General features: G+C 45.0%; 1 protein-coding gene across 3 annotated transcripts; it reads left to right on the forward strand.

Annotated features, from left to right (window-relative positions):
- The first annotated feature begins 7911 nt into the window (after window positions 1–7911).
- On the forward strand, window positions 7912–15132 carry LOC118832925 (zinc finger protein 883-like). 3 transcript variants are annotated; one of them, XM_036740318.1, is made up of 4 exons: window positions 7912–8282; window positions 8387–8462; window positions 10856–11047; window positions 11715–15132. In XM_036740318.1, the coding sequence occupies exons 1-4, from the start codon at window positions 8130–8132 to the stop codon at window positions 13157–13159; spliced, it is 1866 nt and encodes a 621-aa protein (XP_036596213.1). In that variant the 5' UTR covers window positions 7912–8129; the 3' UTR covers window positions 13160–15132. The 3 variants fall into 3 exon arrangements, with proteins under 3 accessions (XP_036596213.1, XP_036596214.1, XP_036596215.1); XM_036740319.1 differs by having other exon boundaries at window positions 10934–11047; window positions 11715–15056; XM_036740320.1 differs by lacking the exon at window positions 10856–11047 and having other exon boundaries at window positions 11715–15056.
- The last annotated feature ends 3403 nt before the right edge of the window (window positions 15133–18535 follow it).

Raw genomic sequence — 18535 nt, forward strand, 5'->3', positions numbered from 1 at the left:
GTTACGGGTGGGCGGTGGGCCCTGGGCGCTGGGGCTGCCCCTTCCTTCCACCCCCTCCGCGCTCCGTCCGTCCGCGGCGGGCAGGACCGGCCGGCCGCCCGCGTGGCGGGGAGCAGCGCCGGGCCTCGGCCCCCTCCCCGTGGCAGTCCTCGCCTCGCCTCCTGGCCCTTCCCCTGCTCGCTGCGGCCCGCACATGCGCAACGGCGCCCCAGGCCTGGTGAGCCACTGGACCTGCTCTCGTCTCCCCAGCCCGTCCGGTCCGTGGAAGCCGAGGAACGGGGCCCGCCCAGTCAGTCAGCAAGTACTTAGTAAGCGCCTACTGTGTGGAAGGCAGGCTCGAGAGTCCAAGGGCCCCCGGCCTCCTCAGAGCTCCTTCCCCAGGGCAGGGGATTCTGCCTTTATTTCCTGTGAACATGGAAGCCCGGGGCATTTTGGGGACAGGGTTGGATGGTGAGGGTAGAAAGAAGTCAATAGCTCTACGGGAATTCCTAAGGTCTCACAACCGTTTGTGCTGGGATGTAATGGTAACTACTCTGTTTAGAGCGCACATCTCCTCTCTTCTAACCTGGTTTCTAAGGGTCGAGCCCACGGCTAAGTAAATTGTGGGAAGAAATGCGCTCGCTCACTGATTTTCGTGGAAAGGCAAAGCATCATGGGTTGGGAGGAGACGGCCTTGAAGACGATACAGTGTAACCTACTAGCTAGGTGTTTTTCTTTCTTTTTTTGGAGGGAGGAAGGCAGGGCAATTGGGGTTAAGTGACTGGACCAAGGTCACACAGCTAGCGAGTGTGTCAAGTGGCTGAGGCTGGATTTGAACTTAGGTCCTCCCAACTCCAAGGCTGGTGCCCTACTCACTGTGCCACCTAGCCGCCCCCTAGCTAGGTGTTTTTCAAGGGCGGGTCCACAGCAGATTTTTGCTGTGAAATTTATATTACTTAGGATCCTTAAATAGTTTTTAGTAGTTAAGATTTGCAATTTCAGCATGGTGAAGGAACATGGTTTGTAGGAGAGGTTGGCATCACAGAGCCTAAGTTCAACTCCTGGCATTGCCACTTAACCACCTTTATAACTTCACTAGGCCTCACGTTTGCTCCTGTATAAAATGAGAAAGCTACTTTTGGGACCTACCTCACAGGGTTGTTGTGAGGAACAAATGAAATCATATATGTAAAGCACGTTGCATACCTTACTTTATTATTTCTTATTATTGTGGGCCCTTTCCCTGTACCTTTCACAGCATACTGGTTGACCCTGTAGAAACGAGCCCCAGACATGGCACAACACTCACCAACTTGGTAGGATTTGCCAGATTGTTTACTCCTCAGGTCTAGCTACCTCTACAGCCCTCTGAGGCATTAGATGACCCCAGAGAGGAGGTCATAGACCCCCACAAGTTGGTAGAGACCAAAGAGTCCATAGTTGAAGAGAGAGGGGCTGTTTGCCTTGGACCCCTTTGGCATCTGGAGAAGCTTTTGGGCCCCTTCACAGAAGGATATTTTTAAAGACATACAATAAAATACACGGGAGTACAAAAGAAAACAATTACACTGAATCTCAGTTAGCAAAACATATTCTAAAGAGTTCACAGACCCCAGGTAGAGAATCCCTAGTCATCTCTGGGAAGAGGTCATCTGGCTTCCTGAGGCAGTCCATTCTAGATAGTACCAAGTATCAAAAAGATTTTCCTTCCACCTGGTGGAAATCTGCTTTTTAGCACCATCACCCCTATTTCTTAATTATTAAGCCAATCCCTCACCTACATAATAGTGTTGCAGGTATGGTTATAATGCCTTCTCTGCTTTTTTGAGGTGTATGTCACAGGGTTGTAAACTGTCTTTTAGGCACATAAAAATATCAGGTAATGGCTGATTTAAACTATACAGACAGTTCTCACTTTATGGAAATTTGCATTATACAAATCTGCATTCCAAGAAAATACTGTTGTTAACTTTACAAGTATTGTGCTCTCTCATTCTTGAAGGCTCCTGCTTCCCAGCTTGTTAGTCTGAGGCTCCCCCCCCAAAAAAATGCTCCAAGCAAAAGTAGAATTGATTTGGACAGAGAGACCACCTTGGGGGCAGGGGGTTTGGCTTGAGACCTCCAAGCTGAGAAAGCAGACCTTTGCTACATCCTCCCATGTGATTCCCCCATCCTGACCCTGTGTATCTGTCTTCCTTTGGTCTGGGAACCTTGGTACCCTGTGTCCTCTGTTCTCTTCTGTCTGTGTCCCTGTCCAGCCCCCCCTCCCCCACCACCCCCATCCCTTTCTGGCCCCAAATATTCTTCCTTTTGCTATGAAGAGGTCTGCAGAACAATCCACTTAAGTAAAGTGAAAACTGTAAGAGTGTGTGTGTGTGTAAAGATAGAGTAAGAAAGAATACCTGTTTGGGAGTTAGGAGACCTTGTTTATAGTCCTGGTTCTGCCACATGTGACCTAGCAAGTCCTTTCTTTCTGGACCTTTTTTCCAAGTGTAAAACAGATATTAATTTCTATTTTTGTTTTTCAAGTAAACATTTATTTGCCCCACTCCACCTCCATTTCTTCTCTTTTTTTCCCCCCCTTCCCCCTTCTCTCCTTTTCCCCTCTCCCCTTTCTCCCCCTCTACCTTGTTAGCCCCTCTCCCTGCTCTTTTGAGACCAGGTTTCCCCATTTCACCCAGGTTGCAAGTCCAGCAGCCACTCATGGACCCAATCTGAGCAACCTGTTTGAACTGGGTTGGCCATTCCCATCCCTCCCAGCCTGGTGACCTCTGCCCCTGGAGGCTTGCCATATTGTTCCTGGACTTAGTCTGGATACCTGATCAGTCTAACCCTTTGAAGCTCAGAACTCCCAAGCTCAGGAGAGCCACCAGCCTCAGCCTTTGCAGTAGTAAGGACCTCAGGCATGTTGACTTTCCCCATTTCCTCCCATACAAAAGAAAAAGAAAATCAAAACCCTTGGAACAAATATGCCTAGTAAAGCAAAACAATTCCCACATTGTCCGTGTCCAAAAACGTGTCTCATTTTGCAGTTCAGAGCTGATCCTCTCTGTCAGGAGGCGGGCAGCAGAGATGATAATCAGTTCCTTTGGAATCATGGTTAGTCATTCCATTAATGGGCATTGTTAAGTCTTGGAAAGTTGTTGTCTTTACAGTGTTGTTACTGTGAAAATTGTTCTTGTGGCTCTGCTCACTTCACCCTCTGTCTCTCAGTTCATAGAAGCCGTCCCAGCTTTTTCTGACACCGTCCCCTTCATCATTTCTTAGAGCCCAGAATACCACTTCCAGCATTTCAGGTTTTCTTCCCGGTCACTTAAAGTCATTATATGTAGGTGGGAAAGCCAGAGCAGTTCACTGGCCTTCTCAAAGGCTTCTTCCTCTGTCCGGTAACTTGGAAATCCTGACCTACTCCCCCTTGCAGTGCCTCCTAGTAAGAACACCAATGACGATTTCATATGCAAGATAGGTAAAGAACTGATTTGAATTTATAAAACTAAAAGTAGTTCCCCGTTAGATAAATGGTTGAAGGATATAAGCAGGCAATTTTTAAAGGAAAAAAAAGCTGTCAACAGCCATGTGGAAAAAGTCACTCCAAATCATTAAAAATGGAGAAACATGAGGAAGTTCCACCTCACACCCATCGTTGGCAAAAAAAAAAAAGTAGAAAAGGGAAATGACCAGTGTTGGAGGGACTATAGGAAAACGGACACACTTGGGAGTCAGCCATCTCGGGGAGCAATCTAACTGCCCTCAAAGTTACCAAACTGGGTATACTCGTAGGCCCATGCCCCATATCTGTAGCTCTTTTTGTAGTAGTACAAGACTGGCAGGCTGCCTTTAAGGCCAAGGGCCATGATAGTATCTTCAGAAAAGGACCTTCTCTGCCATGATTGATAGTATCAGAAAAGGGCCAGGAGTATGGCCTACTCTCTTGAAGCACATTTGGCAGTGGTGAAAAAGGGGCAGAGCCTGCTGCCTGTGGGCCAGGGATGGTGTTAGACTCATTTTGGTAGAAGTCAAAGATGGGCATATCTTGACTGGTGTGAAGGAAAACTACATACTAATTTGAACTGTTCAAAAGCACAGCGAGCTGCCTTAGGAGGCAGTGAATTGTGGAAGTCTTCAAATCGAGGCTGGCTGACCATTTGTCAGTACGGGTTGGACCAGACACCCTCTGGTACATTCCAGCTCTCTGATTTTGTAATTCCGTATTTGACATAACTCCTCTGTGGCTGTACTTTGGGTTCTCTGCCTGATTCCCCTCGTAGTCTGGTTAACTCACTGCACTGGCTTTTCTCATTGAGATTTCTTTCTTGCTTCAGTCGCTTGAGGGTGGTGGAGAGGAGTCTTATGTTTGTTGTTGCTAACTTAGGAAGGTTGACTTTGACTACATCTGGACCCACTACTTGAAAACCATGACAGGTAATGGTAATAGCTAACGTTTATATAATAGCACCTCCTCTGTGCCCAGCACTGTGTTAAGCCCTTTCCAATTATTATCTCATCTGATCCTCACAACAGCCCTGGGAGGTAGGTGCTGTTATCCCCATTTTACTGCAGAGGAAACTGAGGCAGATAAGTCAAGTGACTTGCCCAGGGTCACACAGCTAATTAGTGTCTGAGGCCAGATTTGAACCCAGGTCTTCTGTCTCTAGGCACTGCACCACCTACCTTTAGTCTAACATTTGAAAATCAAATGATAGGCACATTTGAAAACTTTAGTTGGTCATCTTTATGATTTTGTGAAAATCTTAGGGATGGCTTTTGTTTTCATATCACCTTTATTTCCAGCTATATCCCTCTTGCCTCTCTACCCTTATTAAAAAAATTCAAAAAACCCCAAAGTGGGTTTTCCCTGGTCACGTTTGGCAATATGTTTACTATTCCACAGCCACTGTTTTCCTAGTTCTGCTTACTTTACTTTGCATTCATAGAAGTCTTCCCAAGATGCCCCAAATTCTTCATATTCATCATTCACAAAAATATTCTATTTCATTCAACAGTCACTAAGCATTTATAAAGAGCTTCTTATGTGACTTCTGACCAGGAGGGCTGCCAAATGGGGGTGTAACACTCAGTTCTCATACTCCTACTCTAGTAAAAACCTGAAATTGGCTTCTGACTGAGTAATGATTAAGAAATCCAATGAGAAACTACAGGGAGTTTGTTTTTCCTCCCTAGACCTTCACAAAAAGTCATCCAAAAGCTTGTGGGACATAGGAAGGGACCTTGTTGGCAAAGCCACTGAAATCCCAGGCCAAAATCCCAGGAGCAACCTTTGGTCCCAACATGGGTGTGGCTTGCAAGGCCCAGTGTGTAGAGGCTCCCCTGATAAAGACCCAGAAGGGTCAGAAGGCCTCTGAATGCTAAGAAAGCTCCTGGTGGGGACCTCGGAAGCTGTGGGGAGTAACTTAGACCAGGAAAACCAAGGTAGCCAGCTCTGTCCTGAGACACCAGACGGGGCCCTAAAGATGTCATACCTCTTAAAGATTGGGACTGAGGGGCAGGGGGATGGAACACAAGGGGAAGGAAGTCAGTGCAGGAACCCAGGAGTCCCAAGCAGAGCTTACCACTCCACCCAAAAAAACAGCAAGAGGTGGAGCCTGGCCCTGGCACACAGCCTCATCTCAGAGACTAAAGCTGGAGAGCCAAGTAATTCATAGAAAACACTGACCAGCATCAAAAAATGACTGGCAATTTAGGAGAGAAGAACTCCATAACAACTGCAAGCAGACACTGAAAGGAAGAAAAAGAAAGGCATTTTCTACAAAAAGGACATGAATACCTAGAAAAAATAAAGCAGGAGACTAGATGAAACCCTAAGTGCCCTGATCACAAGGAGAATCAAAAGCTTAGAAGACAGAGTGGCACCTTGTCAAGTAACAGATGTCCTGCAGAGTTAGCTGTGCCTGTGGCCAGAGAGGTCAAGCAAACTGTCCATTAAGACAGAAAGGAGTTTCCCACCTTAATCCTAAAAACTGCTTATATGGTTTTCTTGCCCATGCTGGGACCAATCCAGACCAGCCCATCTGGGGGCAAATTTAAGTCAAACTGCCCCAGGTCTGCCTGCTGGTGTTGTGGGAATGTAACTCACACCTCCTCGGAGTGGAGTCAGCAGAACCAGGAGATCGATTTCCACGTTAACAACCATGGTGTAAAGACAACACTTTCAGATATGTAAGAACTCTGATTAATACAGTGACTACTTGCTGTTCCCAAGGCCCCACAGTGCCGAGAGCTGATGGACTCAGGCTCAGAAATCCATTGGCTTTTGGGCTTGGCTGATTTGGCGGTTTGATTTGTTTGACTATGCAGATTTCTCCTGAGGCTTTTGGTTTGGGGTTTTCCTGGGGAGGTGGCAGGGCGGGGGGGTTGATGGTGAGGGGAAGATAATAGATTTTCTTTAATTGGAAAAAATGATGAAAGATGATTTTCGAGAATTCTAGGTAGGATGAACTGATTCAGTGCGAAATGAGCAGAAACAGGAGGACAATGCTTCCCTTTTCCCAGCATCCTTGTTACTATCTCCATCCTCAGCTCAGCTTTTCTGAGTCTCAGTTTCTAATTCTGTAAAATGGAGATTGTACCCAGTGGAACTCTTGGAAAATTGTGAGGAAAGTGCCTTCCTTATCTCCTTCTCTCCTCCCTCCTTCTTTCCCTAATTCCTTTATTGAGAGCTTTTTATGTGCTGGGCACTGAGCTAAATACTAGGCATGCAAAGAAAGGTTAAAAACAGTCGCTACCCTCAGTGACCTCACATTTTAATGGCGGAGATAACATGCAAATAGCTGGGAGCCACATGCTGTATAAAGAGAAGAAGCAGGGCGATGCACCAAGGGAGCGATTGGGAAAGATCTAGAGATCTAGGGGGTGGAGTGGAGTCTTTTTTTTTAATTTTTTTAAAAAAAATTTTAATTTAATTAAAATTTAATTAATTTTTTTAAATTTTTTCTTTAATTTTTAATTTTTTAATTTCGAACTTACTTAAACCCCCCAAATGAACATGTCCATGGTAGAGCAAACCCAAAAAGAGGATCTCCCGTGGAAGCACGACTCTGTTTCCCACGACTTGATTGTGAAGAAAGTGCTTTCTAGAGCTACAGTTAGCACTCCACACTTGTAAGGAGTGCATGGGATTATTCTCATTAGGTTCTCTCCCTTCATCCCCAGTGAGTTTGGGCCAGTGGGGAAGGCTTCTTACCTAGGCTGACAACCCCTCCCATCCTTCTATGCAGGGAGGCTTCATTCAGTTTTAAACTAATACTAAACTGTTAAAGTTTAAAACTGCTCGAAGCCCTCAGGCAGACACTGGGTGAAGAGCCAACTGGGCCCCGAATTGAGTAGGAGGAGGAGATTGGAAATTTTGCAGTGTTTTGAAATGGCCCCAAGCTTCTCCCTAAAAACAGCATCCATCTTTTTAACCCCAGTATTTGTTCAGTTATGCTGTATGGGCCTGAGTCCTGGAATACTAGTCTGTGAAGAATTCAAGTTGTTTACTGAAAGGGCAGTGGAAAAGTGCATGGTGGGCATGAGTATAGATTGTGATCCATGGCCAGCAAAGAAATTCCCAGGAAAAACCAGGAAAAAAAGGATGTCATCAGGGAGCTGTGGGATGAGGAAAGGAGGTAGGCTGGTTGGGTACTGAGAGTGGAGGATGATTGAGAGCTTGTGTGCATGTGCATTGTTAACAGATCTAGAGAGGAGGCCCCTGGCATGGTGGGTGAACCCCTCGTGGAGGATTTAGAAGTTGAGTCTTGAGGAAGAACAATGACCTTACTAGACAGAGATGAGCATGGCAGGATCATAAGGGCCAAAAACTTGACTTGATGAGATGGGGGTTTATTGGCATTGTAAAGGACGTAATGGCTTGATAGATGGTAATGTGAAATGAAGCCAGATTGTGGAGGCCCTGGAATACCATACTAACAACTTTGTATTTTATCCTAGAGGGGATATGGGAGCTCTAGATGTTTTTGCATAAGGCGAGTAACATTGTCAGATTTTTGCATTAATAAGCTTCCTTTAGGAGCTATGTAAAAGATAGGCTGGAGGGCAGGAGATCCATTCAGCTACCATTGTAGTCCAGGCAGGAGATTGCTAGGTGTTGGAATGAGGGCTGGGATGGCGCTCTGGAAATTTTCTCATCTCCAATGCAAATCACTGACTTGTTTCTTTCCCACCAGGAAGGGTTCTGGTGTCCAGACCTGATGTGGTCTCCACTCTGGTTTGAGGGAAAATGCTTTATGTCCAGCACATACAGGGACTTGAGGATGGAGAATGCTAACAATGTAGGCCCTGCCCAGGTGAGTGAGGGAGTGATGCCAGGACTTTTGTTGGGAAGCTACAAGTCAGGCCTGTGCTCAGTCGTGGTTCCTTTTTCCTTTACTCTTCCCTACTTGCTTCTCAGGTTCTCAGTCCACGTCCAGATGGGGAATGCAGGACCCTGGAAGATGGCAGCCATGCTCCCAGCAGCCAAGTCCCAGGTAACCTCTAGTTCCTTTTCTCTTTTGTTACCTCTTCTGCCTGGATGTCACTTCATCTTTCCTCACCATCTCACAAAGGGGTCATGGGAAGTCACATTGCTTTTTGGGGCCTTTGTTTCTATGGCTGTAAAAGTGAAGATAGTTATATTTGAACTCTCCACCCTCCACCCTCACCAGACCCTCCTAGGCTCACAGTGCTATACACGTGAGTGATTAATAATAATATTGATGTGCAATATGTTCACCCCTGTGCTGGTCCAAGACTCACCTTGTTCAGGAAAAGACTTTTTGTTCCCACCTTGAGGGCAAGACACAGGTACCATGTCTGTGTGCTGGCTCCATTGTGCCTGGAAAGAATGACCACTGGACTTGGAGTCAGGAGACCTGGCATTCAGTGTATGACCTTTGGCCCCTCTGGCCTTGCATTCTTTATTTGTAAAATGTGGGGAATTGGATTTTGACTCCCTGCCTCTGAGCACTATTCATATAATTGGTGCTGGTTAAGACCTGAGATCTTAACATCATCTAGTCCAGTCTTCCATTTTACCAATGAGGAAACTGAGGCCCAGATGATTTTGAAGACCTTGAAGGTTCCACAGCTATTGGGTAGCAGAGTTGATGCTCTGGCTTCTAATCCAGTGCTTTTCCCACGTTAGGATACTGCCTGTCCCATGACTTGTCAAGCTCCAAATGAGCTAATATATGATGTCCTTAGAAATCTAAAAGCATTATATACACGTGTGACCAGTAATAAAAATAACATGGAGTAATCACACCAAAAAATATTTTGGAAGAAGAGATAAAGTCTTTTTTTGAAAATGGATATTTATGAATTGTACTGTATGCTTTGCCCTGTGCTAAGATGATAGCCCAGCTCTGTAACATACTACCTGTGTGATCTTCATTTAACCTCTGAGACTCAGTTTCCTCCTCTGTAAAATGAGGAGGTTGGACTAGATAACCCCTGGGGATCCTTCCAGTCATAAATCCCTGATCATGTGTATCATTCCATTTATTCTTTCTAAAAAATTTGGTATCCAAGACTTCTTTCACTTTGCCTATAAGAAGCCTTTCTGCTCAAATCTGGAGGGTAAGAATTGAAGGGGACCAAGGGGACATGCCCTTGGGCAGTTGTTGGTAAGGTATCCTACTTTGTAGGAAAGACTCAAGAATCTGAGTTAGAGCCAGCAGGGGCCTCAGAAATCCTCTATCTCCAACCCTTTCATTTTTCGGAGGAAAAAGACTTGCCTAAGGTCACAAGGCCAGCAGGGAGGATTTTGAGTCAGAAGAACAGAGTTCAAGTCACTCAGCCTCAAGCCTCTGGGCCTCGGTTTCCTCCTTTGTCAAATGGAAATAATATTGGTACTGCCTAGTTGTGAGGGTCAAGTGACATAATAGAGATAAAGTTCTTTGTAAATTATAAGGCATTATTTATTTTATAATAATTATTATCATGGCCCTGATGAAAGCAAAGGAACACCTTCATACATTGTGCTAGTTATACAGCAAGGGGTGAAAGGTCCAAGAAAAATGTTTTGTTTGTAAACAGGTCACTCAGGCAGTTGTGGGCCTGTAGTGGGCCTGTAGTGGGCAGAGTTGGCCTCAAGAAAGCCAGGAAGACCTGGGTATATGTTCCATTTCTGACCTATGCTGGCTGTGTCACTCTGGGCAAGTCCTGTCACCTCTCAGTGCTCTCAGCTGCTCTCCAAGACTGTAAATTGCAGATATGGTGCTGACCTGGCCCCACTAAAGGATAGTTTGGGATGATCTGTGTATGCTTCTGCCATGCTCTCTCTAGCTGTCGCTTACTTGGCACTGCTGGCAGACACCTGCTCTTGGGCTGACCCAGTATATATTGACATGCTGTCTTATGCACATCATAATAGTGGAAGTTTACCCCAGCCCTTCCTCTGTCTTCATTCTTGACTCTTTCCCTTTCAGAAAGCCCTCATCTTTTTATCTGGCTTCCTAAAGAAGTAACTCATCCCATGAGCTTTTTGATGACCTCTTTTATGTGGTTTTCTGAAGCACCTCATTGACTTTAGGCCCAGGGGTGAGATACTCCCTTTGGGTAGATAGAGTTTTTCTAGTCTGCTGCCTAGAAGCCAGACCTGATCTGGGCAGAAGTAGAAATGGGAAGCTTTTTTTGGTGTGGACACATTTCTCTCTCTGTGAGTTTGTAGTTGGTGAATCTGCCCAGTCTCCCTCCTTGAGGGATGTTCCTGTCCCTGTTACTTTATGTTCTTGGCAGAGGCTGATCCTTACCCTCCTGTACGCAGGCTACTGATTTAATCTACCCCACATGGAAGGGCACTTTGTTCTACTCCCTTCAGTGCCCTTTCTAATATAATTTCCTTTTCTCCTTTGTGTCCCCCACATGCTGGCATACTCAGGTGCTAGCACTGAACTCTGGGAGAACTCTGTGTTTGTAGCCCAAACCGTCGTCCCCCAGCTCCCTCTCTCATTACAAGGGTTTCCGGTCTCCAAACCTGACCTGACCTCCCAGATGGATAGAGGTGAAAGGCTGTGCATCCAGAACCTTCAGGGAGTGGAGGACAGAGAGGTCCTGAAAGGTGCTTACCCAGGTGAGTTGTGGGAATAGCATCTAGGCATCAGAGGACTTAGGGAAGTAGGACCTCCCCCCCCCCCTTTTTAGTGAGGTAACAGGAGTAAAGTTTTTCATTTTTTCCCAAGTCTGCCCAATCCTGTGTGTCTTGGTGCCTTCCCTTCTTCTCCTCCGTTTGTGATTATATCTTTCCTCAAACCATCGCTTATGCACCCAGCATCCCCCATGTGTAGTCTTTCATCCCCTCTCAACTTTATAGAGTCACAGACTGTAAAGTTGGAAGGGACCACAGAGCTATCTGAAGACAGTTTCCTTAGGGGCCTTACCAAGTCACAGGATTGGAAAGGACCTTCAAGACAGTCTGGTCCCATTCTTATCAGCCCATTCTTCTCCTGTTCCCTGCTTCTTTTCTGCTATTCTTATTAATTCCTGCCTTCTCCACTTTGGTCACCCTTTTTCTTCTCAAAAGGCTTTCCCTCATTCTCTTTGTTTACCTTGTTCTCTGTGTCAAGCAACTTCTCTCATTTACTTCCTGTATTTTCCACTTCCCCATCTTCCTTCTGATTTAAAAGGGCATCAGGTATGCCTAGTAGTTGTTTTTATTTGCATTATTCTGTTTCCTCTTTCAGATCAACAGATTTCTTTTACCCAGCAAGGGTGTCCATATTTTCTATTTCTCATTTCAGACTATGGGATTGAGACTGAAAACAAGGAGGTTATTCCAAAGCAGGAAATTTCTGAAGAAGATGAATTCAAGGGCATATTGTGGGCAGGACTGCAAAGGACTGTTCCCCAGGAGCCTGAACTTGAAGAAGCCTGTGACTCTAAGGACAATTTAGACGAGCAGAAGGGAAGTGTAGTGTTGACGAGACTGAGACAGTCTCTCCCTTCCCAAGAGAGTGGTTTCAACCCCATGTCTCTCTCCCAAGGTGGTGTCCCTAAAGAAGAGGGAGGGCATGGATATGCCAAGTGTGAAAAAAGCTATGATCTGAGTTCAGCGCCTGTTACAAGTTGTATAGAAACTGTAGATAGAGAAGGATCCCAGAGATGTGATTTATATGACAAAAGCTTTGGACAGGATTTAGGTCCTCTAACCCCTCCGAATGTTAATAATGGAAAAAAACCCTATGAATGTAGTGAATGTGACAAGTCCTTTAGCAGGCGTTCATACTTTATTGAACATCAAAGGATTCATAGTGGTGAGAAGCCATATGATTGTAGTGAATGTGGCAAAGCCTTCAGGTGGTATTCAGATGTTGTCTCACATCAGAGAATTCATCGTGGAGAGAAACCTTACCAATGTAATGATTGTGGCAAAGCCTTCAGGAAGAGCTCAGATCTTATCCAACATCAGAGGATTCATAGTGGGGAGAAGCCCTATGAATGTAGTCATTGTGGCAAAGTCTTTGGTCGAAGCTCCAGCCTTATTCGACATCAAAGAATTCATAGTGGAGAGAAACCCTATGAATGTAATGCTTGTGGGAAGGCCTTCAGAGATATCTCTACTTTTATTAACCATCAGAAAATTCATAGTGGAGAGAAACCCTATGAATGTGATGAATGTGGCAAAGCCTTTAGTCGTAGCTCAAGCCTTATTGAACATCAGAGAATTCATAGTGGAGAGAAGCCCTATGAATGTAATGAATGTGGCAAAGCCTTCAGGTGGTGCTCAGACCTGGTTCCACATCTCAGAATTCATAGTGGGGAGAAACCATTTGAATGTAATGAATGTAAGAAATCCTTTAGGAAGAGCTCAGATCTTATTTTGCATCAGAGGATTCATAGTGGAGAGAAGCCCTATGAATGTAACCAGTGTGGGAAAGCCTTCAGGAAGAGATCTGATCTAATTCAGCATCATAGAATTCATAGTGGAGAGAAGCCTTTTAAATGTAATGAATGTGAGAAAGCTTTTAGGACACGGTCAGACCTTGTTCAGCATCTGAGAATTCATAGTGATGAGAAACCTTATGAATGTAATGAATGTGGGAAAGCCTTCAGGCAGAACTCAGATCTTATTCAACACCAGAGAATTCATAGTGGAGAAAAGCCCTATGAGTGCGACAAATGTGAGAAAGTCTTCTGTCGAAATTCAAGCCTCATTCGACATCAGAGGACTCACAACAGAGATTAATTTTCAGAGTGTTATTATCCCCTGTCCATGCTAGGGACTTGGAGGACAGGGCTTCAGTATGCATAACTTCCTTTTTGTAGCAGATGATAAAGGTTGTTTGCATGACTGATTGATCAATATTATAGAGTGAGGGAACAAGACCATCAAAAATTAATGTTTACTGTGAGTTATCTGTGGCTTTATTAGCTTTCAGAATGGCCTTTTAGGTCAGGGACCGAAATGGAAGTGGGTGCATGGGCACCCCAAAGAATTTCCTACACTCATCACTTGTGCTGTCTGCTGCATCCAAAGGGTAAAGAGTAGGGGGAGGACAGGCTGTGGCCTGTCCCTTAATCTTTTTCAGCACCTCTCTTCCATAATGATGTTTTTTACAATTTGACACATTTACAGTATTGTCCTCAGCCACCTATTTAGAGCACGTGAATCTGTTTTTGTTGGAGTATAAGGAGCACTGGTCCGCCAGCCATATATAGGCAGGAGCCTGTTGAGTTCAGAGTCTAACCTCAAGGACAATTTCTTGCTCCCCAGATAAGGAGAACTAACTTTCATAGATTTCCCCCAATCCTTGAGGGAAATTAGAGCATTCTTTGGAACAAAACACACAACCTTTTGATGGAAATAACTCTATAGTTAACAAACTGAGCCCTCTTCCCCACATCCAGAACTCTGTTCTAGGCATCCAGCCCAGCTTGAATTTTTGCTTTACTCTAATTTGGCTTCTGTCTTGATTAAGTTTCTACTTAAACGTTAAATTTTGCATAGGACAGTGCATATCTATAGAGAAGAAGGTGGTGGTGACGGGGACATACAATCTAGGTTCATTTGGGTTAGGGAATTCTCACTGGGGAGAAGGAAGTAGAGCAGCTGGGGCTAAGGATGAGGGTAGGGAGGATGACAAGAGCACAGTAGTGGGTGGGCCTGCAATGGGAAGCTCCTCTCATTTAGGCCTAACTGGTGCCACCTCTGTGGAGCCCTCCCTTAGTGAGCTTTGGTTGCACTTTTCCTTTGCACTTGTTTCGCTCCGGTTCATATGATTTTTGTGGTATTTGTGTCATTAATAATGTAAACTCCTTGAGAGCAGGGTCTGGATCAGGTATCTTTGTATTCCTGGTGCCAAGCACAGGGCCTCGCACATAGTAGGTGCTTAGTGTTGGTTGATTTATTAATAAAGGCAAGACTACTGATAAGTGTGGGATATTATCGTGGAATTTTAAAGCTGGAAGGGACCTTAGGGATTGCTCAATCACTTTATTTTACAGAGGTCAAAACGAAGTGCAAGTGTCCAAGTCCCAGGCTCCTGACTGAGCAGTGCCCATTAATGAAAAGAACAGCTGGTCCTGGAGTCAGGAAAAATTGGAAAAATCCTGCCACTGCCACCTACTAGTTTGACTATGGACAAGTCACTTCATCTCGGAGTCTCAGTTTCCTTATTTGCAACATTCTGATAATACCTATGGCACTCATTGGGTTTTCTTAAGGATCAAACTTTGAAAAGAGCTGTTTTCACTGGGACTCAGGTTGCCTGAGACTCCTGTTCAGAAATTGTCTTAACCTGAGGCCTTGAGCAAATCACATTCGCACCCCCTTAGTTTTGCCCTGTGTGAAATGAAGGATTTGGAGTTGATGTCAAATTTAGTTTTAAGCACTAAAAGGTTAATTAGAGGGAATCCGATGCCCCATGTGGAACCTGGCATGCCCAAGTATGTAAGAAAAGGCCACATGATGGGGGAAGGGCAAGTACAACCAGCTGGATCTGGAAAGGGGTGTAGCAGAATGAACCTTTGGCAGAGAGTCATGATACCTGTGTTCAAGTGTGGCCTAAACCACTTATTAGCTTGTGTGAAAATATATTTGCTTCTCTGAGCCTCAGTTTCCTCATCTGGGGATAACACTTTTACTACCCACCTCACAGGGTTGTTGTGAGGAAAATGTTTTGTAAGTGGTGAAGTACCATATAAATGTGAGTTGTTACTAATCTAAAGACTATCTTCTGGTTATTGGGGCCCTTTAAGGGATTTTTCTTTTTCTCCTGAAGCCTTCCCCAAATGGAGTATTTTGAGTATACACTCCTTCAAAGAGGGGTACCAATCCCCCAGGCCCTCAAACTGTTAGCAGCACAGAGCTGCCAGTTCTGACCAATGAGTTCACTTCAGTGTGGCCTTCCAGATCACAGGAGAGGCACTGAACTTTGGGGTACCAATGGCTCATCTTAGGCTTACGTTTGGTTCACCTCCACAGCTTCCAACCCTGGGATTGAAAATGTTGATATGACAAAATCCAGGATTTGGATTTTTAAATTAATATTAAGAAAATGATGGAAGCCTACTTGAGCTACATCCACTTTAAACCCTACAGAATCTCTGCTTCAGGATGCCTGGGGTCAAGTCCTAGCAGTTCTTCCACTACCTCAGGCAAGTCTGAGCCTCCATTTCTTCATCTACAAAATGGAGATTTTGAATTCCATGGTTCCTAGGTCCCTCTTTCCATTACAGAATTCACTGTTTGTAAGATGAAGGAACCACCGTGGGTTCGTATAATCGGAGCTGCTTTGGCCTTGAACATCACTAAGGTTACAGTCTGGCTTAGCTGGGCAGTGAGCAAGCGCAGACTGCATGGGGTGGGGTGGGGGTGGGAGTGGGCGGAGCTGGTTCTTGAGACCAACCTCAGCGAGAACCACAGACTCCAATGGCCTCCCGGGCCTCCTAGAGCAGCCCACTTCCTCTCCACTTCTGGCAGCCAAGGCTAAGCATGTTGTGCTAGAACAGCTTTGGAGGTGGCCATCCCAGAAAGAAAATTGAACTTGTATTTTGAGCTGGACCTGGAGAAACCCTGGCTGGCTTCCTGGAGGAGGAAGCATCTTTTGAACATTGGTTGGGTAGATGGGGAAAGAATCCTGGATGGAGAGGAAGCATTTGAGCTGAGTGGGTCAGAGTGTGAAGATACTGAGCTCTTCCCCTGACTTATACGACCTTCAGCCAGTTATCTCCCCCTGTCTCTGCCTTGTTCCCCCTTTATAAAGGTACAGATTGTAAGTGAATGAGGACTGCAAGCATTCTTAGTCCAGTTTTTATTGTAAATGCTGTAACCCATATAATTTTGCTATTTCCCAATTACTGAATCAATTAGCAAGCATCTGAAGTACCTACTGTGTGCTAGGTATTGTGTTAGACATAGGCAGACAAAAATGAAATAGCCCTTGCCTTCAAGGAGCTTCTGGTATCATAGAGGGGATATATGTTCACAAGTAAACACAGGATGAATACACACTGATTGTGGGAGGGGGCCACAAACAATTAAGGGAATCAAGGAAGGTCTCTGGAGAAGCACTTGAGCTAAGGTGTACAGGGAAGAAGCCAGCAGCTGGAGGAGTGAGTAAGGAGAGCCTTTCTGGCATGGCCTTCTCACCTGTGCCAAGATACAGAGGCAAAGATGGAGTGTTGTGGGTGTGGAACAACAGCCTGACTTGCGTATAGATAGATGTTATGTAATGTTAGGTAATCTGCCTGTAAAGCTAGGTTGCAGCCAGATCAGGAAGGTCTTTAAATGCCAAACAGAAGTTTGTGTTTTATCCTAAAGGCAGTAAGGAGCCACTGAAACTTCTTGAGAGGGAAAATGTGCCTGAAGATCCATTTGGCAGCTGTGGAGAGGAAGAATTGGAGAGGACAGGAGATTTTGGTGTCATCTGTGCAGAGATGATGGTTGCATGAGAGTTGATAACAGACTGTGGGAGAGCCCTTAGGGTCACACAACCACAGGTGGTGACAGTAGGGGACTGGGGGGAGCAGAATATGGGTGATGATCCTGCAAAAGAAACCATGAACCAAAGGGGCAGCTAGGTGGTGCAGTGAGGAGACCTCTAGCTCTGGAGTCAGGAGGACCTGAATTTAAATTCTGCCTTAGACACGACACACTGTGTGACCTTGGGCAAGTCACAACCCCAATTGCCCTGCCTTTCCCCTCCAAAAAAAAAAAGAGTGGCAGAAACAATGAATGAGTGTTTCAGCAGGCAGGATAAGAACAAGGACACATCGTTTTCTTGAAAACCAGGGAGGAGAGAGAATCCAAAAAGATAGTACGCAACAGTGTTAAGAGCTGCAGAGAAGTCAAGAAGTAGGAAAAGTGAGGTCATTGGATATAACAACAAAGAAATCGTTGGTGACCTTGGAAAACTAGAATCAGGTCATTTTGTAAGCATCCGGGAAGGAGTTGATGTATTGGAGAGGTTGGAAATTAGGAAAAGGAAGGAGAAAATTCAAGGGCAAGCTTCTAGAGAAGATGGGAGGGCAGTGAGATTTAAGGACGCAAGCAAAGAGGTTAACTTTGGTAAGGGGAAGGGCCCCTTTCAAACCTGGAGCAAAGGAGGTGATTTGAAGTTGTGGAACTGGGGAGGAGAGGGGGCTTGTGATGAATGCTCTCAATTTTTTCCAGTGAAGAATGAGGCCAGATCCTCTTTTGAGGAGTACAGATGCTGAGTGGAATAGACTAGAGAGACTCAATCAGGAAGAATAAAAGGATTGTGCAGCAGTGAGAACTCAGTTGAGATTGGATAATAATTTAGAGCAAGCCTAGTCACCACAACGGCACAACTTTGTTCAGCAGTGCTGGGAAACCCATGAGTGGGCTCAAAGTAAGCAGATGGTGGAAGTACTGTTCCCAACATTCAACACTCCATCTCCTGCCCCATGCTTTTTCCTACCTCCATTCTCTCCCTCACCTCTCTGCTTCTTGGAACTGCTCGTTCTCTTCAGGGTTTAGCTCAAGTGCCACCTTCTTCGAGACACTCTTATAATTATTACCCTGTCCCCCTTCCACGTGCGTACACAACTTTTTTCATACTTTATGGGTAACTCTCTTTTCATCCAAGTCAACACAACAGGCACAAGGAGACACCTCCCTCCGGGCTGACATCCAGCTCATAGTATCACTAAGTTCCTTAAGTCCTTGCTGAGGATGCAAGGACAAAAGGGAAATAAAATAAAAAGAAATAAAAATAGAGGAAACTTTAATGTATGCTCCTGACCTCAAGGAGCATACATTCTTAAATTCTTAATTTTTTTCCTTTTCTTATTCAGAATTTGACAAACATCAACAAATGTGAACACTTCCACATACAAAGCAGGGAAAAAGGGTTGCACAGGACAGCCTGACATACCTGTCCTTCTTCTGCTGATTTCACCCCAAGAATTTTAGGTCAAGGGATCCTACTTATCCTTCCTCTGACCTTTTAAAATCAACTCTCCAAAAAAAATACAGTGTGCATCAGACTACACCTGACTTTACTTTCCTTTATCAAGAATTCTAAGATTGAGTGGTCACCACCACCATCCCCACAAAGGTTTCCATGATTTCTAATTTGGCAATCAGCTACAACAAATA

Source organism: Trichosurus vulpecula, chromosome X (genome assembly GCF_011100635.1).
Source record: "Trichosurus vulpecula isolate mTriVul1 chromosome X, mTriVul1.pri, whole genome shotgun sequence".
Classification (NCBI taxonomy): Eukaryota; Metazoa; Chordata; class Mammalia; order Diprotodontia; family Phalangeridae; genus Trichosurus; species Trichosurus vulpecula.

Bases quoted from the DNA above. Each gene is read 5' to 3' on its own strand.
- LOC118832925 (XM_036740318.1), top strand. From the start codon at position 8,130: ATGCAAATCACTGACTTGTTTCTTTCCCACCAGGAAGGGTTCTGGTGT. The intron at 8,283-8,386 runs GTGAGTGAGGGA...CTTGCTTCTCAG, and splicing joins ACAATGTAGGCCCTGCCCAG to GTTCTCAGTCCACGTCCAGA. The intron at 11,048-11,714 runs GTGAGTTGTGGG...TTCTCATTTCAG, and splicing joins CCTGAAAGGTGCTTACCCAG to ACTATGGGATTGAGACTGAA.